This window comes from Entelurus aequoreus, linkage group LG03 (genome assembly GCF_033978785.1).
Source record: "Entelurus aequoreus isolate RoL-2023_Sb linkage group LG03, RoL_Eaeq_v1.1, whole genome shotgun sequence".
Taxonomy (NCBI): domain Eukaryota; kingdom Metazoa; phylum Chordata; class Actinopteri; order Syngnathiformes; family Syngnathidae; genus Entelurus; species Entelurus aequoreus.
Genome location: NC_084733.1, coordinates 72,225,605 through 72,250,783, shown reverse-complemented (window position 1 = coordinate 72,250,783; position 25,179 = coordinate 72,225,605). Strand labels below are relative to the sequence as shown.

General features: G+C 39.2%; 1 protein-coding gene across 2 annotated transcripts in view; it reads left to right on the top strand.

The window, feature by feature from the left end:
- iqsec3b (IQ motif and Sec7 domain ArfGEF 3b) overlaps positions 1–25,179 on the top strand; it is a 136,550-nt gene that overhangs the window by 35,411 nt on the left and 75,960 nt on the right. For both annotated transcript variants that reach the window (XM_062042618.1, XM_062042619.1), the window contains exons 3-4: positions 13,651–13,765; positions 17,419–17,820. In XM_062042618.1, coding sequence (XP_061898602.1) covers positions 13,651–13,765; positions 17,419–17,820 — 517 coding nt within the window. The remainder of the gene's footprint in view (positions 1–13,650; positions 13,766–17,418; positions 17,821–25,179) is intronic.

Genomic DNA, 25,179 nt, shown 5'->3' with positions numbered 1-25,179 from the left:
CGTGGACGCAGCAGCAGACAAGTCAGGCGTGGACGCAGCAGGCGGCGAAGCTTGGCGTGGTGTAGGTACAGGCGGCGAAGCTTGGCGTGGTGCAGGTACAGGCGGCGAAGCTTGGCGTGGTGCAGGTACAGGCGGCGAAGTCTCCGCCTCCCTAAAGAAGTCCAAAACTAACAGAACATAACCAAACTAAACATGATCCGGACCACGGATCATGACATAATGTAGATATAATATATATTTTATAAAAAGTAACATTCTGTTCAAAATGTGGAAATACAAGCTTTTAATTTGAAAACAGCATTATAATTTTGTACATTTTGGATTCTGGGATGTAACAACTTTGTATTCCGGATTTTTAACTCAAATATATATTTTTTATTTATATATTCTGGTTATTCTACTGTGGATTTTTAAAGTAAATTGTGTAAAAAGAATCAATATCATAAAAAGGGATGAAAAAATGGGCAAAATGGAAATACTGTACTGTACTTACATACAGCACATTATGTCAAAATCATTATTATTATTTTTTTAAACGAAATATATTAGAAGACCACTAATGACTGACCTGTTATCATTCATGGTTTAAGAGAACAGATCTACAAATAAAAATCCATATTCATCACAATTAGGAGAAAAAGAAGAAAAATGGCCGTTCCGGCTGCATACAATGCGTAGTTTTCAGGCTGTCCATCCTGGCTGTCATGCATGTGCACATTCACAAAAGAGATCTTCAAGAATAAAAGGATTTAAAAACAAACACTATGGTTGTAGTTATATTCCTGTTGAACTAATGAGTAAATCATCATCTTTTCCAAACACTGCTTTCATATAATAACATTATCCTCTTGGTGAATGAATGGGGCGTAGCCAGGGATGGCTACCTTTCACATTTTAATCAATTTGGTACCAGTGGGAATCGATACCGGTACTCAACAGTATCAATTTTCAGTACTTTAGTGTGTTAAAATCTGTTAATATAAATAAATAAATATTTAACATTTAACAGTAACGTGTGCTGTCGGTTGTAATCTTGCTTTCTTACACTTTCGTGTAATTTGCAAGTACTATATTGTACATATTATATAGTACACTGTGCATGCAATTGCAATTCCAAGACGTTAGATGGCAGTAGACTATAGTGTGTTGCCTTAGCCAGGAAGTAGTCTTTTCCATTAAGTTGAATGTGCCAGTATCTTCTTTTGTTGAGCCCTGCAAAGTGTTTAAACGGTAATTATTGTACATACTACACACCAGCTGTTTGAGTGTAATGTGCATCTTAGTTGTTGTTTTGATGACCAACTTTAGAATTCACCATGTTAAGTCGCTAAAGCTAATCGTTATAATGTCTATGGCAAATCCATTGTAGCTTCTAAGTTAGCGCATTTTAAAAATTGGATAATTCCTGTACTCTTGAATGCCTTCTTCTCGCATTGTTGGCATGGGACATTGTAACGAGCTACTAGACTGCTGGTTTCCCGGCTAAGTGCTTGAGCCGGTGCCAAGTCTACAACCTAATGGGACCTCATGTGCAACAAAGGTATTGGACTCTTGCACCGTGTGATTTTACATGAATCGGTACCCAATAGTACCAACAAACTTCGGTTGGTATCAATAAAAATACTGAATTCGGTACCCATCCGTGGAAGTAGTTTTCATGGTCAGACCAGGAAGAGGGTGCGTTTGAAGCTCATTGGAGCACGACCACCCTCCAGGCAGCTACTTATTTAGTGACATCCGTTTTTCTACGTCTAACTAGATCTAATGTAAGCCAGTCAGTTTCAAATTCAACACTAAATACAAACCCCGTTTCCATATGAGTTGGGAAATTGTGTTAGATGTAAATATAAACGGAATACAATGATTTGCAAATCATTTTCAACCCATATTCAGTTGAATATGCTACAAAGACAACATATTTGATGTTCAAACTGATAAACATTTTTTTTTTGGCAAATAATCATTAACTTTAGAATTTGATGCCAGCAACGCGTGACAAAGAAGTTGGGAAAGTTGGCAATAAATACTGATAAAGTTGAGGAAAGCTCATCAAACACTTATTTGGAACATCCCACAGGTGAACAGGCAAATTGGGAACAGGTGGGTGCCATGATTGGGTATAAAAGTAGATTCCATGAAATGCTCAGTCATTCACAAACAAGGATGGGGCGAGGGTCAAAACTTTGTCAACAAATGCGTGAGCAAATTGTTGAACAGTTTAAGAAAAACCTTTCTCAACCAGCTATTGCAAGGAATTTAGGGATTTCACCATCTACGGTCCGTAATATCATCAAAGAGTTCAGAGAATCTGGAGAAATCACTGCACGTAAGCAGCTAAGCCCGTGACCTTTGATCCCTCGGGCTGTACTGCATCAACAAGCAACATCAGTGTGTAAAGGATATCACCACATGGGCTCAGGAACACTTCAGAAACCCACTGTCAGTAACTACAGTTGGTCGCTACATCTGTAAGTGCAAGTTAAAACTCTCCTATGCAAGGCGAAAACCGTTTATCAAAAACACCCAGAAATGCCGTCGGCTTCGCTGGGCCTGAGCTCATCTAAGATGGACTGATACAAAGTGTAAAAGAGTTCTGTGGTCTGACGAGTCCACATTTCAAATTGTTTTTGGAAACTGTGGACGTCGTGTCCTCCGGACCAAAGAGGAAAAGAACCATCCGGATTGTTATAGGCGCAAAGTTGAAAAGCCAGCATGTGTGATGGTATGGGGGTGTATTAGTGCCAAAGACATGGGTAACTTACACATCTGTGAAGGCGCCATTAATGCTGAAAGGTACATACAGGTTTTGAAGCAACATATGTTACCATCCAAGCAACGTTACCATGGACGCCCCTGCTTATTTCAGCAAGACAATGCCAAGCCACGTGTTACATCAACGTGGCTTCATAGTAAAAGATTGCGTGTACTAGACTGGCCTGCCTGTAGTCCAGACCTGTCTCCCATTGAAAATGTGTGGCGCATTATGAAGCCTAAAATACCACAACGGAGACCCCCGGACTGTTGAACAACTTAAGCTGTACATCAAGCAAGAATGGGAAAGAATTCCACCTGAGAAGCTTAAAAAATGTGTCTCCTCAGTTCCCAAACGTTTACTGAGTGTTGTTAAAAGGAAAGGCCATGTAACACAGTGGTGAACATGCCCTTTCCCAACTACTTTGGCACATGTTGCAGCCATGAAATTCTAAGTTAATTATTATTTGCAAAAAAATAAATAAAGTTTATGAATTTAAACATCAAATATCTTGTCTTTGTAGTGCATTCAACTGAATATGGGTTGAAAAGGATTTGCAAATTATTGTATTCCGTTTATATTTACATCTAACACAATTTCCCAACTCATATGGAAACAGGGTTTGTACAATATTGAGCATGTTGTGAGGCTTGTGATGAATCTCCCTCAAAATCTGGGAATTTGTTGAGCTTACATAGGATCTAGTTCCATTCTTATTACATTCTCTTCCTTTGGATTAAGTGGGAATTTTGCATTGCATGTCACCTTTTGTACCGTCTCTGTTTACTTCATGATTACTTGCCGGGGACGCGGCCATCTGTCTTGTGTGGGGTTGTTCTGCTTCTTGCAGTGCAATGACCTAACCCCCTGCGCCCACGCGGCAACGCTGTGATGCACAGAAGCGAGTATCCCTTTAAATTCCATCACGTGGCTTAACATTGCACGGCGGCCTCCATGTTTCATGAGTCCACTACAGGGCGGCTGATCGCCCTCACTTTTTTCTGGAACCCTGCCTGCGTCCCATGCATCCCAGTCTGTGTTCACTGCATGTGAAGCACTATATATATTTATATATATATATATATATATATATATATATATATATATATATATATATACACATACCGTATATATGTCTCACTGTGGTTGAGTGATGCAATCTGACAGATGTACATTTGTGCATCATGTCCCACGTGCACAGTGTGTAGCGGGGGCACGGATATCCTTACAGATGCTAGTCCAGATGCACTCATAGCTCAACTCCTGTATTTAAATCCTCTAATGTACTCTAATGTATTCTGAGGTCGTGCTCGTGTTTCGTGCCGTAGTTTTTGTTGTTGTTGTGTTTTTCCAGTTACTGTCAATCAATCAATCAATCAATCAATGTTTATTTATAAAGCCCTTAATCACAAGTGTCTCAAAGGGCTGTACAAGCCACAACGACATCCTCGGTACAAAGCCCACATACGGGCAAGGAAAACTCACCCCAGTGGGACGTCAATGTGAATGACTATGAGAAACCTTGGAGAGGACCGCATATGTAGGAAACCCCCCCCCCCCCCTCTAGGGGAGACCGAAAGCAATGGATGTCGAGTGGGTCTGACATAATATTGTGAAAGTCCAGTCCACAGCGGATCCAACACATCAGCGAAAGTCCAGTCCATAGTGGGGCCAGCAGGAACCATCCCGAGCGGAGACGGGTCAGCAGCGCAGAGATGTCCCCAACCGATGCACAGGCTAGCGGTCCACCCTGGGTCCCGACTCTGGACAACCAGCACTTCATCCGTGGCCACCGGACCTGTGCAACTCCCCCTCCATAAGGGAGAGGGGAGCAGAGGAGAAAAGAAAAGAAAAGAAACGGCAGATCAACTGGTCTAAAAAGGGAGTCTATTTAAAGGCTAGTGTATACAAATGAGTTTTAAGATGGGACTTAAATGTTTCTACTAAAGTAGCATCTCAAACTTTTACCGGGAGGGCATTCCATAGTATTGGAGCCCGAATAGAAAACGCTCTATAGCCCGCAGACTTTTTTTGGGCTCTGGGAATCACTAATAAGCCGGAGTTCTTTGAACGCAGATTTCTTGTCGGGACATATGGTACAATACAATCGGAAAGATAGGCAGGAGCTTGACCGTGTAGTATTTTATACCTAAGTAGTAAAACCTTAAAGTCGCATCTTAAGTGCACAGGAAGCCAGTGCAGGTGAGCCAGTATAGGCGTAATATGATCAAACTTTCTTGTTCTTGTCAAAAGTCTAGCAGCCGCATTTTGTACCATCTCTAATCTTTTAATGCTAGACATAGGGAGGCCCGAAAATAATACGTTACAGTAATCGAGACGAGACGTAACGAACGCATGAATAATGATCTCAGCGTCGCTTGTGGACAAAATGGAACAAATTGATGATGAAAGATGGCCGTTTTAGTAACACTCTTAATGTGTGACTCAAACGAGAGAGTTGGGTCGAAGATAATACCCAGATTCTTTACAGAGTCGCCTTGTGTAATTGTTTGGTTGTCAAATGTTAAGGTGGCATTATTAAATAGATGTCGGTGTTGAGCAGGACCGATAATCAGCATTTCCGTTTTCTTAGCGTTGAGTTGCAAAAAGTTAGTGGACATCCATTGTTTGATTTCATTAAGACACGCCTCCAGCTGACTACAATCCGGCGTGTTGGTCAGCTTTAGGGGCATGTAGAGTTGAGTGTCATCAGCATAACAGTGAAAGCTAACATCGTATTTGCGTATGATGTCACCCAGCGGCAGCATGTAAATACTAAAGAGTGCAGGGCCAAGAACCGAACCCTGGGGAACTCCGCACGTTACCTTAACATAGTCCGAGGTCACATTGTTATGGGAGACGCACTGCATCCTGTCAGTAAGATAAGAGTTAAACCAAGACAAGGCTAAGTCTGACATCCCAATACGCGTTTTGATACGCTCTAATAAAATATTATGATCAACAGTATCGAAAGCGGCGCTAAGATCAAGAAGCAGCAACATAGATGATGCATCAGAATCCATCGTTAGCAATAGATCATTAGTCATTTTTGTCCACGTTTATAAAATACAAGGCACCACCACGTCTGCATTCCGCGATGCGCAACATTGTATATTTACACCGGTGATGAAAGGAAACTTCAAGGGTAGACTCTTGAACGGGTTGTTTTGAACCTGCCTGAGCACCGGCCTTCTGTCTGTAGAAATCTTAGAGCGTGAGTTTTGAGCGGGAAGAAGCCCAAGGGCAACTGATTCATGTTGCACATTCTCCACAAACTCAAAAGTGGTTTGTGTCAGTAAGAACGGCCATCATAATTTTGTCAAAATCTTCACAGATGAGCAAGTTTAATGCTCTCTTCTATCCTGCAAAAAGGACTTTTTTCATGATGTTATAACAGTTATATGTCCCCAGGGACTGTTTACGACCACCAAACATCCTCTCCCTCGCTTGGTTGCTCCATTTTTGAAAGACGAGAAAGGGTCGCTTTTGGTAGATCCGAGTGTCTTAAGGTCATGACACCACTATGGACTATTACCTTACCCCATGTATTAGCCCAGGGATGTCCAAAGTGCGGCCCGGGGGCCATTTGCGCCCCGCAGGTCATTTTTTAACGGCCCCACGGCCCATTTTAAAATACGATTAAAAAAATTAAAAACATAAAAAGTGGTATGAAAGACTAAACAGGTGAAATGTAACAAGAAAATGTTGCAATGATTACTCTAATGACACAAAGCTGCCATGTTTCTTTCTTTAAAAAAAAAAAAATGAATGAAAATCAATGTTATTATGAATTATTGACCTATCCAAGGCTCCAATTACGTCACATTAAATATTGCGTTTTGAGATATTTTTTGGGGAAAATGTTGCATATTTTGTGTTTGCCATATAAAAAATTGAGCTGTTTTTTTTTTTTTTTTGCAAAGAAGGGCCTAAAACGAACAAACAAAAAACATAAACAAAATTACAACTTATAATTGACGGATAGATCTGAAGTTAATCTCGAGATTATTGTGTTAAAAGTAAATAGTAAAAAAAATGTAGAGTTTATTTTTTAACACTTTAATTTAACTTTTGGTTCCCCAATAATTTTTGTGTGATTTGTTTTTAAGTGTCATCGCTCAAAAAATAATAATGAATTGAAATCAATGATGTTATGAGTTGTTGACCTTTTTAAGGCTCCAATTATTATATAATCTCAAATATTCCCCTAAAAATGTTATTGGGTGAAAATATTGCATATTTAGTTTTTTCCATAAAAAAACAGGGCTTTCTTTGACAAAAAGAGCATACGACTTAAATCTTTAAAAACGTTATATTGACAGACAGACCTAATGTTGATCTATGGATTTAAAACATGAATAATAATAAAAATAATAAAACTGAATAATGACACATATTTTATATGTTTTTTAACAAAACCCTTTGGGGTCCCTGGGATCAAGCCTGAGTGGAGGCCTAAATGTATATTTTTTATACATACAGTATATTGTATTGGTTTTTAAAATAAAAAAATATCAAAATGGCCCCCGCTTGCTTTGATTTTTCAGTGTGCGACCCTCAGTGGAAAAAGTTTGGACCCCCCTGTATTAGCCCCACTGTTTCAAAGTCAAGGCCCGCGGGCCGAATCTGGCCCGCGAATGAATTATCTATGGCCCCCGTGATGATATTTGATTAGTATTACAACCAGCTGTTTTGCACGCACCAGTACTCCATCAGTGTTGGCACTAGGAATTTTCAAAATGGGGTCCCATAGACCCCATCAAGTCATAAAAATGGGGTCCCACTGTAAATTTTTGGGGTCCCACTTTTTTGTAAGCGTTTTGAAAACAAATGATAAATGTATGCATTATCCTGTTATATCTCACATTTTATATTGTGTTTTGGAAAAAGGTTGTCATAAACGTTACTTCATTCATTAAAAAAAATAATACAAAAGAAAACTAATTTTTATGCATCTGCTCGAGCATGTCGTCAGCCGATTAGTAGAAATTATACAATTCTAACCCCTTCTCACCCAATAAATAACTGAAACATATTATTAGCTGTTACAAGGACAATTATTGCAATTAAGAAAATGAGCAGGTATTTGAAGAAGCGGTTTATAGCGGGGCCTGAGTGTATGTATCAAGAGGCAAACTCTAGGATGGACCAGGTTACGTAAAGGGCAACAGGGGTGAAAACAATAGAGTAAATGTCAAACTTAAAACTGATGTCGATATCAAATGTTGCTAGGTCTATTCATGTGAGCGAGGAGACAATAGTTAGTAAAAAAGATAAAAAGAGGGACAAGGCTAGTAAAGAATGACATTTTGACTGCAGATTTAACATGCGTTGATGATCAGTTTGGGGGAAGCGGGCTTGAGGAAAAGGTGGTTAGGACTGGGGTAATAAGAAAAATTAAAATGATCAAAAGGGTGGATGATAAAATTAGGGAAGTGGAGTGCATAACTTCTACTTGGATTTTCACCAAGAGTCTTTGGTTCCTAAGACCAACGGATGGGCTGTTATCCTATAACAGTGTGCGAGTGAGCCTTGGAGTTTAACCAAAGCAACAAATATTAGCAGTTTTTGTTTTTTCTCTTCTCTCTCGGTGGGTAAAAGGATTTTAACCTTTATCTTTAGAATCAATGTAAATGTATTCAGTTATAAACATTCATTCACTTTATTCTTTCCTTCATGGATCTAAACTTTACCGCTGCCGGGTTTTTTTCCAAATATTTTTATTGTAATATTTTCAGAATGTGTTTGTTCTATTTTCGGCCAAAGTAAGACAAATAAAACAATCTGAAGTTGTCTTTATTTTTTAGTTTTAATGCCATGATTTTTTAGTAGTCCGGATCCCCGCGTGTGCACAGATTTTCCTCCATGCGGCCCCTGAGCTAAAACGAGTTTGACACCCCAGAGCCCAACACTTTGCAGAAAAAAGCTTTGTAAATGTATTTATTTAAAAAAAAAAAAAAAAAAAAAGCTTTGCTGCACGCCTTTAAATAAAGCATGGCGTTGTCATCTATTCATCAGTCAGCTACAGACGCTGCAGCAGTAAGTTTGGTTTCCTTCAGCGGTATGCTAACCTTGCATTGTTTTGCTGTTAAAATGTGAGTGTACTGTTAGCACTGTAGCTCACGTGGGTGTGCTGGTGTTGCTAACATTTGTGTCCTCAATGTTACGTTGTTGTGTGATTAGTTTAGTTTAGTTTATTATTCTTCTTCGGTCAATGGTCAACAAAATAAACAAAAACAGTTGTACATTCATAGATTGAAAAAGAAAATGTTGCAGACCGAAAGGGTTTAGGCTGAAGTTGAACACTTATTGCGCCTAACCCTACCTATAAACAATGTCAAGTACAAGATGAACTTCCGAAAATTATGAAATGTTCTTTGTACAAACCCCGTTTCCATATGAGTTGGGAAATTGTGTTAGATGTAAATATAAATGGAATACAATGATTTGCAAATCATTTTCAACCCTTTTCAGTTGAATATGCTACAAAGACAACATATTTGATGTTCAAACTGATAAACTTTTTTTTTTTTTTTGCAAATAATCATTAACTTTAGAATTTGATGCCAGCAACACGTGACAAAGAAGTTGGGAAAGGTGGCAATAAATACTGATAAAGTTGAGGAATGCTCATCAAACACTTATTTGGAACATCCCACAGGTGAACAGGCAAATTGGGAACAGGTGGGTGCCATGATTGGGTATAAAAGTAGATTCCATGAAATGCTCAGTCATTCACAAACAAGGATGGGGCGCGGGTCACCACTTTGTCAACAAATGCGTGAGCAAATTGTTGAACAGTTTAAGAAAAACCTTTCTCAACCAGCTATTGCAAGGAATTTAGGGATTTCACCATCTACGGTCCGTAATATCATGAAAGGGTTCAGAGAATCTGGAGAAATCACTGCACGTAAGCAGCTAAGCCCGTGACCTTCGATCCCTCAGGCTGTACTGCATCAACAAGTGACATCAGTGTGTAAAGGATATCACCACATGGGCTCAGGAACACTTCCGAAACCCACTGTCAGTAACTACAATTGGTCACTACATCTGTAAGTGCAAGTTAAAACTCTCCTATGCAAGGTGAAGACCGTTTATCAACAACACCCAGAAACACCGTCGGCTTCGCTGAGCCTGAGCTCATCTAAGATGTGAATGAATGAATGAAATAAGTTTATTTCGGTCATATAATCAACCATCAACCATTAACCATTTTGTGTGACCAGTTTAACAGTACAGATTATACATATATAACAATCATACACATTTACACACAAAAAGAAAAGAAAAGAAAAAGCATGACCGAAAAAGGAATAGGCTGAAGCCAAGGCTTATATTTGCCTATCCTATACCTTCACTGAAAATAAGATGGACTGATACAAAGTGGAAAAGTGTTCTGTGGTCTGACGAGTCCACATTTCAAATTGTTTTTGGAAACTGTGGATGTTGTGTCCTCCGGACCAAAGAGGAAAAGAACCGCCCGGATTGTTAAAGGCGCAAAGTTGAAAAGCCAGCATCTGTGATGGTATGGGGGTGTATTAGTGCCCAAGACATGGGTAACTTACACATCTGTGAAGGCGCCATTAATGCTGAAAGGTACATACAGGTTTGGGAGCAACATATGTTGCCATCCAAGCAACGTTACCATGGACGCCCCTGCTTATTTCAGCAAGACAATGCCAAGCCACGTGTTACATCAACGTGGCTTTGTAGTGCAGGGGTCAGGAACCTTTTTGGCTGAGAGAGCCATGAAAGCCGAATATTTTAAAATGTATTCCTGTGAGAGCCATATAATATTTTTTAACACTGAATACAAATGAATGCTTGCATTTCTAAGTAAGACCAAAAATTTTTGAGTATAATAAGTCTCTTATTCTTTTTAATAACATTGTTATTCTGAAGCTAACCATCAATAAATAAAACACTTATTACCATTAATGCGACTTCTGGCGCTGCATGGTTTTGCTGATGGCTTTGTAGTCTGGTTGATACGTGGTTATTTTTCAAACTGTGATTACCAGCGGAATTATTCATTACTATTAAGCAGTGTCAACTAAGATTTATCTGAGAGCCAGATGCAGTCATCAAAAGAGCCACATCTGGCTCTAGAGCCATGGTTCCCTACCCCTGTTGTAGTGCATTCAATTGAATATGGGTTGAAAAGGATTTGCAAATCATTGTATTCCGTTTATATTTACATCCAATTTCCCAACTCATATGGAAACGGGGTTTGTATATATATATATATATTTTTTATATATATATATTGTTGGTCCGGTGTTGTGGTGAAGCCTATTTTCTTATTTCTCGTACTCTAGTGATATAAAATGTTGTAAGAAACACAGTTTATTTGATACTATGATGGCGAGATTGCTGACTTAGAAGAACTTTGGCAGGACGTTAGCCGCTAGGTTGCTGGCGAGGACACTACAGTGCATTGAGGACACGTTCGTTCTCTTATCGCTGCCAAATTTGCGGGACACAGCTTGAATGTGTCATCGACATGCATTATCAAGATACAACGATAGTATTAAAAGCTCTTGTAGTCAAAATTGTTGAAATATATAATAATATGCAACCTTTAACATGTCAATCAGGGATACTTTTTGCTTTGTGGTGACCTCATTTGCCTTTGGCAGATTTTCAATAGCGCTGTCATGTAAAAGAACAGTGGACATGAGCTGGGATTAAAAAAGTGGAGGATGGGACACTTTATTAGAGTCAGCTCGCCTCCAATAACAAATGTTGAAGCTGCATTGGAATATATACATTTTGTATTTTCTCCTTGCTTCTTGCCTGTGCTGTATTTATTGCAGATAATTGCTTATGAAATATCCGCCCAGGCTGATTGAGTTATCCCCAGCTCTTTTTCATGCAAGTCATGTTTGACTTTGAGGATATTGTCTCTCTGTATCGTGCAGCGCTCACAGCCATTTTCCGTCCGCGTGCTGTAATCCGTACCACAGAGAGCTTGTACAAAAATACACTTTTATTTCTACGCAGAAGACGGCATTAATACTCCACATCACGAGTTGGAACACTGCATTAGCATTATATGTATTTCATATACAATGCAGAGCATGTGATTCATCAATTGAATGAAATAAATCATTCATAGTTTGTTAATGACACACATATTTTCTGAATGACTGTAACATTAAGGACTCGAGCGCTAGCAACACTAGCATAGCTCTGGGCGCTAAAGTGCTAACATTACTCACATCACGCTAGGTTAGCATATACGCTCATGATCAAACTTCCCGCTCCCATGTTTGTAGCTGAAATATAGTTGGCAGACTTTAATTTATGATGTGTAGCGAAGCCTTTTCCACAAAGAAGCCCCTAGTGAAGTGGTGTGGCGTTTGTTTATGACCTGGAACTTCGAAAGCATCCGTTTGAATCCCTTTTTTTTCTCAAACGTGGCGCAAACAAGTGACGTTTGGTGCTCATAACTCATATTATTGTTAGAATATCAACCCTGCTTGGCACTCAGCATCAAGGATTGGAATTGGGGGTTAAATCACCAAAAATTATTCGTGGGTGCGGCCACCGCTGCTGTTCACTGCTCCCCTGACCTCCCAGGGGGTGATCAAGGGTGATGGGTCAAATGCAGAGAATAATTTCGCCACACCTCGTGTGTGTGTGACAATCATTGGTACTTTAACAAAAAATACCATCTTGCACAGAGAAAGCATGAAGCTACTCTAAACGTAGCTTCATGCTCCTGATTTTTTTTAAACACCTATCCTTTTCAGACGTGCAACGGAGCTGGAGCCTATATGGCAAAAAACGATGGTACTTGGATAGGCTCCAGCTATGATAAGTGGTTGAAAATGAATGTATCATCAATCAAATGTGACTTTCCCATTAAGGGTGGAGAATGGAAGTAAATGAGTTTATGCTGCCTATGCAAAAATACAAATGTGGAATTTCAGTTCAAATCATGAAAATTGGAATTTAAATAAATTGGACTGTACAAATGTACATGTTGAATTGCAACTGATCGAAATGCCTCATTGCCAAGGAACAGGAATAACTTGTTAGGTTTTGGCTTGAATACTAAAAACATTTTACAAACACAAAACGGAAAATTCATCAAGCAGAAGATGTCTGAAGGTTAAGTCGTAGAAGTTTACGAAGCGCAAAAATTCAAAGAAAAAAGCGCAAAAATTAAGACTAAAGTGGGGAGGCTTTTTTTGTATTTGCACTTTGATTTCATTGACAGTTTGTTTAAAAACAATATATATATATATATATATATATATATATATATATATATATATATATATATATATATATATATATATATATATATATATATATATATATATATATATATATATATATATATATATAATATCAGTATTTATTATTAATTTAGTTAGAATTAATTTATTTTAGAGCTGCGAAATTGTATGTAAAAGCAATCTGGGAAATGAAGTATTTTCCCACCATTTTATATTGTTTCAAAAATTATGATACATCAAACTAAATTATCTATCTTATAGAAAATGCTTTTATTTTTGATTATTTATTGATTTATGTCATTAAAATAAAATGTTTGTATAATGTTTTAAATAAAAAAATTTTTTATCGAATACGTAAACAGTAATGAATGACAGGAACCTGTTATCAATTGAAATTGCAATTCTACTTCCTGTTTGTGACCTCAACGAAAGTTTTCCGGAATTTAATTATACATTTCGGAGCCATTCTCAATTAAATCCAGACTTTTGCACACGCTTAGAAGTGGGGGAATGGTCGGTCCCACCCCGCGTCCTCCTGCAGCCTCCAGCAAACACAATCACTCTCCACCTGCTGCCCTCCACGGGCTTGAAGACCCGAGTCACGGTCACGACGCAGCGACTGATCGCTATCTGCTTTTATTCCCGTGACAGCGGCCAGTTGCTGAGCCTGGAGGATGGAACGTCCTCTGGGGGACAGGAAGTGGAGGGCACCAAGCGGGAGGGGCCCAGCGAGTATGAGATCTCCCTGGAGAATAAAAACAAACAGGTGCGTCCTTGTCTCACACTGACACACACGTGTGTTTGTGTTAGTGCAGGTAAATGTCTTTAATCTGATTAATCACAAGGTTGCTGTGGATTAATTCTGATTAATCATTTGTTTTTAATCTATATTTATAGTTTTTCTTTTTGCATCAGCAAAGTGAGGGAAGAAATAAGGGAACATAAAGTATATGGGAACTTTTTTGTCCTTTTAGTAAATTCTTGCTTTATTTTTGCCCTAATTTTTGTTGTTACACTATTATTACATTTAATATACTACTGTCACTATGTTGAAAGAGAGAGTGATGCAGTCAAATTCCTAATGCGGCAACACACATGGCGAATAGCGCTGATTCTCAATATACTTGATTTTTCCTGAGAAGGATTTTTTCATGTAAAATTTCAATATCCAAATTTTTCACAGGTGTATACGATACACTGGCAGTTATTACTCTATACTCCAAACCAAACAGGACAAGGACAGAAAATTTTTCAAAGGGGATTTTTTTTTCTTCTCACTTTTTTGGCTTGAATCTGTCAAATCAACTTTAGCCCAAAAAACCCAAACAAACATGTGATGTTTTTATGTAAAATGTAACCCATTGAAGGCCTTTTGATCAAACAATGTCACATTTTTCAATTAGTAATTGCTAGTGGCCTAGTGGTTAGAGTGCCCGCCCTGAGATCGGTAGGTTGTGAGTTCAAACCCCGGCCGAGTCATACCAAAGACTAAAAAAATGGGACCCATTACCTCCCTGCTTGGCACTCAGTATCAAGGGTTGGAATTGGGGGTTAAATCACCAAAAATTATTCTTGGGCGTGGCCACCGCTGCTGCCCACTGCTCCCCTCACCTCCCAGGGGGTGGGAACAAGGGGATGGGTCAAATGCAGAGGACAAATTTCACCACACCTAGTGTGTGTGTGACAATCATTGGTACTTTAACTTTAACTAATTACTTGACTAATTTAAACATGTGACATTATCTGATCAAAATACCTTCAAAAAGTGTTCAAAATATCTATGAAAAAACCCCAAAACATTACATGTTTGATAGCTTTTTCAAGGACCAAAGTTTATTGAGAAATTTGAGCAATTTTTTTTTCCAAACATACAAATCCAATGTTTTTTCTTCAAAAACTTTGGGACTTTAACATCCTGTTTGGCTTTGAAGATAATTCACATCAAATGTCCCCAGGGTGTTAAACCCCTTTAAATTAATGTTCATGTTTAAAAAAAGTGTCTGATTTTGTAAACATGTATCCACATGAATACCTGTTACTCCTTTGTGTTATTATTGTGTTATTTTAATATGGAAGAAAACTCCTTCCTGCAGTGTGCATGATTCCGCCATCAGTTTGTGAATGTGATGTACGATGTAAAGCGCAGGTATAATAACAAGCGCAAACACAGACCATTTGTCATTTTATGTTGGTCGACTGAAACAACTGGAAATATGTGATGTATTGTATGCCTGTGTAAAATAAACTAAAAATGACTGACTGTGCTAAATTTTCCATAGCGAAGGCTAATGTGCTGTTTAGCGTCTTCCATATTGACTTGTTTGCTTCTGCCGCTTGTCAATACCGGATCAATTGCACATTTATGCATGCGCGGCGGTGGTAACGCTACTTAGACAAACAGCCCCGAATGTGTTGCCACAGACGTTTCAGGGATTTTGTGTCATTCTGTTCTACAATATTGTTAATTCAGTTTCAGTTCAGTTTCTGAACTAGAGAGCACCCCTTATAAGACCGCCAAAAATGTGTTTCTCAGCTGTGGTCCATATAGGCTGTAGTTGAAATTCACTTTTCCACCACTTGTGGCAGTAATGACAATGTCAAACTAACAGAACAAGTCTGGAGCTAAAGTTATAAAGAGAAGTTTCTCAAGTGCAAATACTTTGACTAAAGCTGTGAAGCTGTATTTTTATTTGCATTTTGATTTTATTGACAGTTTATTTGAGAAACGTTATCATTATGTATTATTAATTTAGTTAGAATTAATTCATTTTGGCACTAATTGTACAGTAGGAAGGGGATTCATATGGCCCCATTCGTTGCGGTTTAGCAGACACACGTACCGTGACGAATTGAAGGGTTTCACTATATATATTGAGTGTTGAATATCTTAAAATGTGTTTAGTGGCAATTCCAACTTTGACCACATAGTCGAGTGGCACTTTCCATCATTTTCAGCAAACTGCATTGCAAAATGCTTCTCTGAACAAATAAAATGTACATACAGAAGTTCCTTTTTGTTGCAGTGTAATTGATTATGTTATGCCCGGTTTGATTGTGGACTATTACTGACACCAAGTGGCGATGGGAAATGCTGCGCGTCATTAGTTTGGACACTTCCGGTTCACAAGTTAGTCCAGTTCATAAACAATGAGAAGTAGACGAGTTGTGTTAGCTCTTACAAGCCTTGGAAAAGATAAGTCTTTTGACAAAATAAATAAAAAAAATAAAAGTCCAGTGCAAGACAAAGCAAGATCAACAACAATAAAGAGCCTAAATGGATTCATCTGCTTTGGAACTTTATTAGAACGTCCTGGATTGGTTGTTAGCTGTCTGCCAAGCTGTACAACCTCAACACATATAGTGAGGGCAGAACAGATTAGTATACTTTTTGTAATCAGCCTGACCGAAGCCTTGATAATAACCTTTGTGATTACCATATGGTTTCATGTTATAATAATAATAATACCTGGGATTTATATAGCGCTTTTCTAAGTACCCAAAGTCGCTTTACATGTAGAACCCATCATTCATTCACACCTGGTGGTGGTAAGCTACTTTCATAGCCACAGCTGCCCTGGGGTAGACTGACGTGATATGGTAAATGGGTTTTACTTGTACAGCGCTTTTCTACCTTGAAGGTACTTAAAGCTGTTTTCACATTCCCCCATTCACACACTGATGGCGGGACCCATCAGGAGCAAGATGGGGATCGAACCAGAACCCTCAGGTTGCTGGCATGACCGCTCTACCAACCAAGCCACGCCGTCATTTGACAAGGTTGTAAACTGTAAGTAGGTTAGATATAACTATTGAATATGAATAAAATTAAGAGTAAAATTACTAATTTAGTGTTAATATTTGAGTGGACCCCAGAGGCTCCCTGTAGTGGAAAAGTTGGGCCCCAAGGTCAAAAGGGTTGAAAAGAAAACCCTGTGCTAATCGCATTTAAATGCTTAATCAAATTATTAATTATGATAAACTAATTTGCATTAACAAGTTAATTTTGACAGCCCGAGTTTTTGTCTATTTGTTTTTGACCCATGGCAGCGGCGGGACAGGCGGTAGCGATCGCTACTCATCTTTTTTAGCATGAGGAGCTGCCAGCGTGACATTGCGTGCTGTGTGACACACACACACACAGAGAAAAAAAACAAAAAAAAAACAACTAAAAACACTCAGATCTATTTCTGTCTCTCAATGAGAACAGCAGTGGTTCTACATCCATAGCGACAGGAGCATAACAGATGCTTGGTCGCTATGGTAACAGCTAATAACGGTTTCTGGCGGCTGGAGGCGTCTTGTAGCAAAGAGTGTTTCACTTTGTGTGCAGGTGCGCGTGGTCTTGCACGACTGCAACAATGTTGTGAGAAGTCATGTTTATAGTCATCGCTCTGTGTCCCAACTCTCTCCTCATTCCAGATAGAAGAGCTGGAGCAGAAGTACGGAGGCCACCTCATCGCCAGACGAGCCGCCCGTCGCATCCAGACAGCTTTCCGTCAGTACCAGCTCAGCAAAAACTTCCAAAAGATCCGCAACTCTCTCTCGGAGAGCAAGTTGCCCCGCCGGATCTCCCTGCGGCACCCTAGCCCTTCAGGGCGAAACCGGAATACCGCCCAGAGACACAGTTACTCTCTTCATCCGGGAGGGGGACAGATACCGCTACGCTCCAAAACTCCGCCGCCGCCACCGTGTCGCTCCACATCCCTGCCTCCTTCTCCTCAATCCGCGGCAGCAGCAGCTTCCGCTCCAAGCTCAGGACCAGCACCCGCTCAAAGTCCCGGACCCTCACTTTCACAGCTGGAAGACTGCTTCTCTGAACAAGTAAGATGAACTTCCAAAGCATCTATTTCTTGTTTATTGTTGTGTTTGTTGGTGTAAAAAACTGCATCTCATCATACTTTTAGTGCTGTTTCTAACATATTCTCACGGGGAATATTCGTAGTACGGAAATAAAACTAGGGACGTCCGATAATATCGGACTGCCGATATTATCGGCCGACAAATGCTTTAAAATGTAATATCGGAAATTATCGGTATCGGTTTCAAAATTATTGGTATCCGTTTCAAAAAGTAAAATTTATGACTTTTTAAAACGCTGCTGTGTACACGGATGTAGGGAGAAGTACAGAGTGTCAATAAACCTTAAAGGCCTTTGCATGCCGGCCCAGTCACATAAAAGCTACGGCTTTTCACACACACAAGTGAATGCAATGCATACTTGGTCAACATACAGGTCACACTGAGGGTGGCCGTATAAACAACTTTAACACTGTTACAAACATGCGCCACACTGTAAACCCACACCAAACAACAATGACAAACACATTTTGGGAGAACATCCGCACCGTAACACAACATAAACACAACAGAACAAATACCCAGAACCCCTTGCAGCACTAACTCTTCCGGGACGCTACAATATACACCCCCCGCTACCCCCCTACCCCCCCGCCCCCCAACCCCGCCCACCTCACTTGTTTTGAGGCATGTTAAAAAAAATAATGCACTTTGTGACTTCAATAATAAATATGGCAGTGCCATGTTTGCATTTTTTTTTCCATAACTTGAGTTGATTTATTTTGGAAAACCTTGTTACATTTTTTAATGCATCCAGCGGGGCATCACAACAAAATTAGGCATAATAATGTGTTAATTCCACGACTGTATATATAGGTATCGGTTGATATCGGTATCGGTAATTAAGAGTTGGACAAAATCGGAATATCGGAATATCGGATATCGGCAAAAAAGCCATTATCGGACATCTCTAAATAAAACCATAACAAATATATCATTGGATATACCTTCTTAGTTCAGGGGTGCCCAGGGGTCATTTCAATTGACCAAGTCGAGGGGATCTACCTTATTCATGTATATCATTTATATTTATTTATTTATGAAAGAGACATTTTTGTTAACAAGTTAAAGGTGTTCAATGATAATACAAGCATGTTTAACACACTTTCTTTCATGAGGACAAGAATATAAGTTGGTGTATTACCTGATTCTGATGACTTGCATGGATTGGAATCAGACAGTAGTTGTTATGATCCGCTGCCCGGATTTTGTTCTGTTGGTTTTTGGACTCCCTCAGTTCCTGTTTTTGTGCACCCCTGGGTTTGTTTTCTGTTTCCATGGGTGCTTATTGTTTCCACCTGTCCCTGATTGGTGTTCGGGACGCTCACCTGTTTCCCGAGCACTAATCAGAGCACTATTTATTCTAGCCTTTTCCGGTCAGTCAGCCTGGCTTCCAAATTTACCTAATGCAACAGCTGACGACAGTATTGATTCCTGCTTTGTATACTAGCTTCCACGCTAGGTTCTTTTGTTCGCTGTTCGTTTTTTGCCTTCCGTGCTATGAGCACGTTTTTGTTTGTTCCCGTCTGATTTTTTTTATAAAATAAATCATTTCCTACCTGCACGCTGTGTCCGAAGTTCGTCTGCATCCTGGGAGAACAAACCCCGCATCATCATGCGACCCGGTCGTCACAGTAGTGCTGATAACTTCCACATATTTAAATGGAGGAGAAAAAAAGTCTTCCTTTCTGTCCAATACCACATGAAAGTGGTTGGTTTTGGGCATCTTATTTGTCCAGCTTCCATATTCGTTTTTATACACTTTTCAAGAAATACATTGGCGGCAAACTCCGTAGCTTGCCAGATTGTGCGCACTAGTTTTCTGAGACTCTTATTTTGTTAGCGCAGGCAGGATGAAGCAGGGCTTTTGTTGTGAAGACAGGAACTGTGCGGTCGGTCTTTAGAGTTTTGACAGTAGTTAAGGCGCGAGAGTCTGTTGGAATAAAAAGTGTTTCTTGCCCTCCTCTCGGTCACTTTTTCCTAACAATGATCTGGCAGCAGCCAGCGTCATCTCACAAGATCCTGGGGTGCCGTGAATGTCAATCAAGTGACGAAAGTGACGTCATAGTGAAGATTGATGATCTCTATGTTTTAGATCTATTTTTTTAATGCCTGGGCGGTGATCGACTGACACACCCTCCACGATCGACCGGTAGCAGTAATGCTGACAACTTCCACATTTTCGATTTTACATTGTGGAGGAGACAAAAAGTCCTCCTTTCTGTCCAGTACCACATGAAAGTGGTTGCTTTTTGGCATCTATTTGTCCAGCTTCCATACTCATTTTTATACACTTTACAAGAAATACATTGACAGCAAACTTCATGGCTTGCTAGCTTGTGTGCGCTAGCTTTCTGAGACTCTTATTTTGTTAGTGCAGGCAGGACGAAGCAGGGCTTTTATTGTGAAGACAGGAACTGTGCAGTCTGTCTTTAGAGTTTTGACGGGAGGTATGGTTGAACTAAAAAGGGTTTCTTGCCTTCCTGTCGGTCATTTTTTCTTAATAATGACCTGGAAGCAGCCAGCATCATTTCACAAGATCCTCGGATGCCGCAAATGTCAATCAAGTGAGGAAAGTGACGTCATACTGAAGATTTATGATCTCAAATTTTTAGGTCTATTCTTTTAATGCCTGCCTGGCGGTCGACTGACACACCCTCGCGATTGACGTAATGGGCACCCCTGATATAGATGAATATTAGCCGTGCTAAAAAAAAAGATTCACATCTAATTTTGTATTTTTACTTATTTCAATTTTAAATCGAGAGGAGTTAGATGAGGTGGTTCGGGCATCTGGTCAGAAGGCACCTCGTGCGCCTCCCTCGGTGGAGAGACTATGTCTACCAGCTGCCCTGGGAACACCTCGGGATCGCCCGGGAAGAGCTGGACGAAGTAGCTGGGGAGAGAGAAGTCTGGCCTTCTCTGCTTAGTCTGCTGCCCCCGCGACCTGACTTCGGATAAGTGGAAGAAGATCGATGGATGGATGAACCTATTCATTATTTTCTAGAAGCAATTAAGAAAAAATTATTCCTAAAAAAAACAAAAACATCAAATTTTCATCTTTGCGCTTACTCGCTGAGCGTGTAACTTCAGCAGCCAAGAGTAACTTTTGTAATCTATAACCTTTTTTGAAAATGATTTATTATAATTTACAATCCAAAAAAAAAATATTCGTGGGAATAATTTTTGAATTCGATAATCAATTTTGAATGAAATCGTCAACCAAGGAATCGCAATCGAATTGTGAGTTGTTGTAAGATCCCCATCATAATGGATATAAGTATGAAAATAAAAAAAATAAAATAAAATCGAATCATGATAATATTACACAATAGCCTATGCATTTCATTGTTATATTTTTTTCACATACAAATTGAGTTACTTGCTTTGAAAACATAAGGCAAGGTGACAAGTAGATATTTAAATAGTTACATTTATTTTTAACATAAAAAAAATGTTTGGAACATTAATACATATTTTTATGCAGCTTTTCCTCATTAGGGTCGCGGGTAAACTGGAGCCTATCCCAGCTAATTTGAGACAAGAGGCGGAGTACGCCCTAGCAATGCAAGTACCACCATGATGACCAACATTAAAATATTGTAGCGTAGTAGGCCAATGTATTCATTAAAAGAACGGCAGATGTTTTATTCAAAAAGTATATTTAACATTTTGGCCACTGTAACATTACACACAGTTTGATCAGTACCACTGTGTTTGAATATAGGAAAATAAAAATCTGTAATTTAATCAAGTGATTCTTTCCACAAGTGCAATGCATACCACAGTTTGAGAATCACTAGACTGGTCGCCAGTCAATCCCAGTGCACATATGGACAAACAACTATTCCCACTCACATTCATACCTATTGACAATTTAGAGGTTCCAATAAACCTAACATGCATATTTTTTTAATCTGTGGGGGAGCTGGAGTACCCGGAGAAAACCCACACAAGTACTCACAGCGAGGACATGCAAACTCCACACAGGAGTTGATATTTGAACCCAGACTGCCTTACTGTGTGGCCTACATCCTAACCACTAGAGCGTTGTGCGGCCCTTTTTTGGAACATTTGATAATAAAATCATTTTTGCATGATCACATAGTATCAAAGTTTAAAATATATTTAACTGCATGTAGTACATGCACTTTTCTGTCAAAATTAACCAAACAAAATACATTTAGTAAGAAGGATGAAGTGTTTTATTGACGCACACTATTTCCAGGCTTTGGCAGACCACATAAAATGACGTGGCGGGCTAGATCTGGGCCCCGGGCCCTTAGTTTGACACCTGTGCTCAAACGGATAAATTGCACATGTGTGATATGCTTCTTCTTTGGCTAGATTTTGTTTATTATATTATTTTATATATATTTATATTTAGATATATTTCATATCAATGCATGTTATTGCTGATCACCAGTGTTGGGACTAACGCGTTACTAAGTAACGCGTTACTGTAACGCCGTTAGTTTCGGCGGTAACTAGTAATCTAACGCGTTATTTTTTTATATACAGTAACTCAGTTACCGTTATTGCATGATGCGTTACTGCGTTATTTTACGTTATTTTTATGTAGTATCGGCTAGAAACTGAAGATCTGAGTGTGTTTTATTGGAGCGCTCCGGTGGAAAAGAAGAGGCGTGCTTTCCCCCACCCACAGAAAGCACGCCTCCCCCGCAGAGACGTGCTTCGAGTCTAACAACCTTCACTTTACCCGGAAGAGGGTCTTCACAGCTGAGGGTAAATGACGAGCCCGGCGGTTTGTTGCAACTTTGTGACTTTATTGCACGCAGCCATCCAGCAAGCTAGAGCACCTACACTAACTCACTGTCACCGCTCCCTCACCTCTCTCGCCCACTCACTCACTGACGTCACTCACCTCTCATGCTGTCATATCTTAAAGGGCCACACACACACACACACACACACACATACGCTACTCTCATAACAACTAACAAGACATCATGGCGAAGCCAGAAGTCGAGTTTTTTAACATGTAGACATTCTCAATACTTTTCTTTTGTCGAGCACAAAGAAAATAACATTTTAGTTAAATGTAAGTTGTGTCTTGGATCAAAGATCCTATCTACTTAGAGTTAAAGTTAAAGTGCCATTATGTTGCAGCTATTTAAAATAGTTTTGTCAATTTTTTCTGGCCTGAAATAAATTGGCCCTTTGAAACATCACTTTGTCTTTGTGTGTTGTATGTAGACCACATTGCTTTCTGAGTTCAGTGATGCAAATGCATGTCAAGTTGATCAACAGATTGTATTATTCTCCAGTGCAATAACAGTACGGAAATAAAGGCTAAAAGGGCATTAATGGGAGCCTTAAAAAAAGGGGGGGAAAAAGAAGTAACTAAATAGTTACTTTTCACAGTAACGCATTACTTTTTGGTGTAAGTAACTGAGTTAGTAACTGAGTTACTTTTGAAATAAAGTAACTAGTAATTGTAACTAGTTACTGGTTTTCAGTAACTAACCCAACACTGCTGATCACAAATGCCGATCCCCTCAGGCTGACACTGTATTTATTTTTAGTCCCCCGGCTGACCAGGAGCTAGCAGCTAATTGTGTGTCTCCAAAGACAGAGTGGAGCCGCTCCCCTAAGCTAATAAATATCACCTCAATTACGGCAAATAAATTGCATTTCTTACTATCTTAAGTATCATTATCGCTGCAGGACAAGGCTGAGCATATTAGACATTTAATATTGTGTTGATATTGTTAAACTGTCAATAAAGCTCACCATAAATAAATTGGTATCGGCTGACCTCACTTATGCACCATAAGGCACCATGAAACACTGATCGGAACATTCCTAATATTTACATATTATATATAAATAGGAGTCTGAAATACTAATTAATTATTTTGAACCAAATGCTTAGATATTGGCTAGTGACTAGCATGAAAATGACCACAAAAGCTTGCCAACAATCGGTTCATGTTAACATATTATCTATTTGTCATTTTCTAACGGTGTACTGTATAGTATTGTTTTATATTTGTTTTATTATGCAGTGGTTGTCGTCATTAAACACCATTTGAAACATCGCCTGTGCAATTCATAAAAAAGCATTAACTTTACATTACTACACAATGGTACCTCGGTTTTCATCAGTATAATTTGTTCCAAAAGTCCCAACAAAAAACAAATACATTTTTCCCACAAGAATGCATGCAAATCCAATTAATCAGTTTCAGACACCCAAAAATATCGACAAAAAATATATTCTATAGAGAATAATGATAGTTTTACACACAGAAAACACTGTCAAATACATTTAACTGAGGCATGATGTACTTTGCTACTAGTTCTTTCTTGAATTCAATAGTGTTTCCTAACTTCTTTATCAAAGTGCTGGCCCTCGCAACTTTGTGTGGCCCCTTTGGTGGCTTTTTTTCCCGCAATCGTAGAGACTCCTTATGGAATGATACAGGGCTGCGCTGTACGATAACCGAGGCAATGAACTGTAAATTACGATTAGTGGAGCGTACAACCAATGAACCGCTCTGTGTACATTACATCAAGGGTGTCCAAACTTTTTGACTTGGGGGCCGCATTGGGCTAAAAATATTTGGTCGAGGGCCAAAATCTGAAGTAACTATATATATAATAATAATAATTAATATAATTTGATATTAACAGTATGTGAAAGTTTGACTCCTCCCTTGTTTATGTCCGGGACGACCTCCTTAAACTTTTGTAATCAAGCAGAAATATCAAACAGCTCAAATGCACCAAACATGGATAAGTGTGGCGATAGTATTTTGCATTTTTCCCATCATGCTTTGTAATGGATTTAAATATGTGTTCATAATATCCATAATGTTCAGTGAGCAGGTTGTGTTATGTGTGACCATATGTGTTAACGTTTTTGTGTTAGTTAATCTTTTTTTTTTTTGCACCATGACTAGAGAAGGTTGTTTTCATTGGGTTGTATAAGTAAATGCTGCGCACAGTTCTATTTAGCGCTTAATTAAAGGTCACTGACTGGAAGTACTTGTTTTGTCCACTTAATGATGACAAAACGGCTGTATCAAAGGCAGCCTTTTTAAATCGCGGGAAAGGTTGCTTATTTAACTCATGCCGTTTGGAGGGCCACAGTCTGGACACTCCTGCATTACATGTTATATTTTACAATTGTAGATGTTTCACCGTAAACCGAACAAGGAACGTTTCTGCAATTCATTGGGAATTGGCCTCCCATTTGCGACCTTCATGTATGTAACACTGTGGCCTGTGCCTTTCTAATTTTCCCTGAGAAACATGGCAAATTGTATCTTTCTTTCACCTCCCCTTGCACTGATTTGC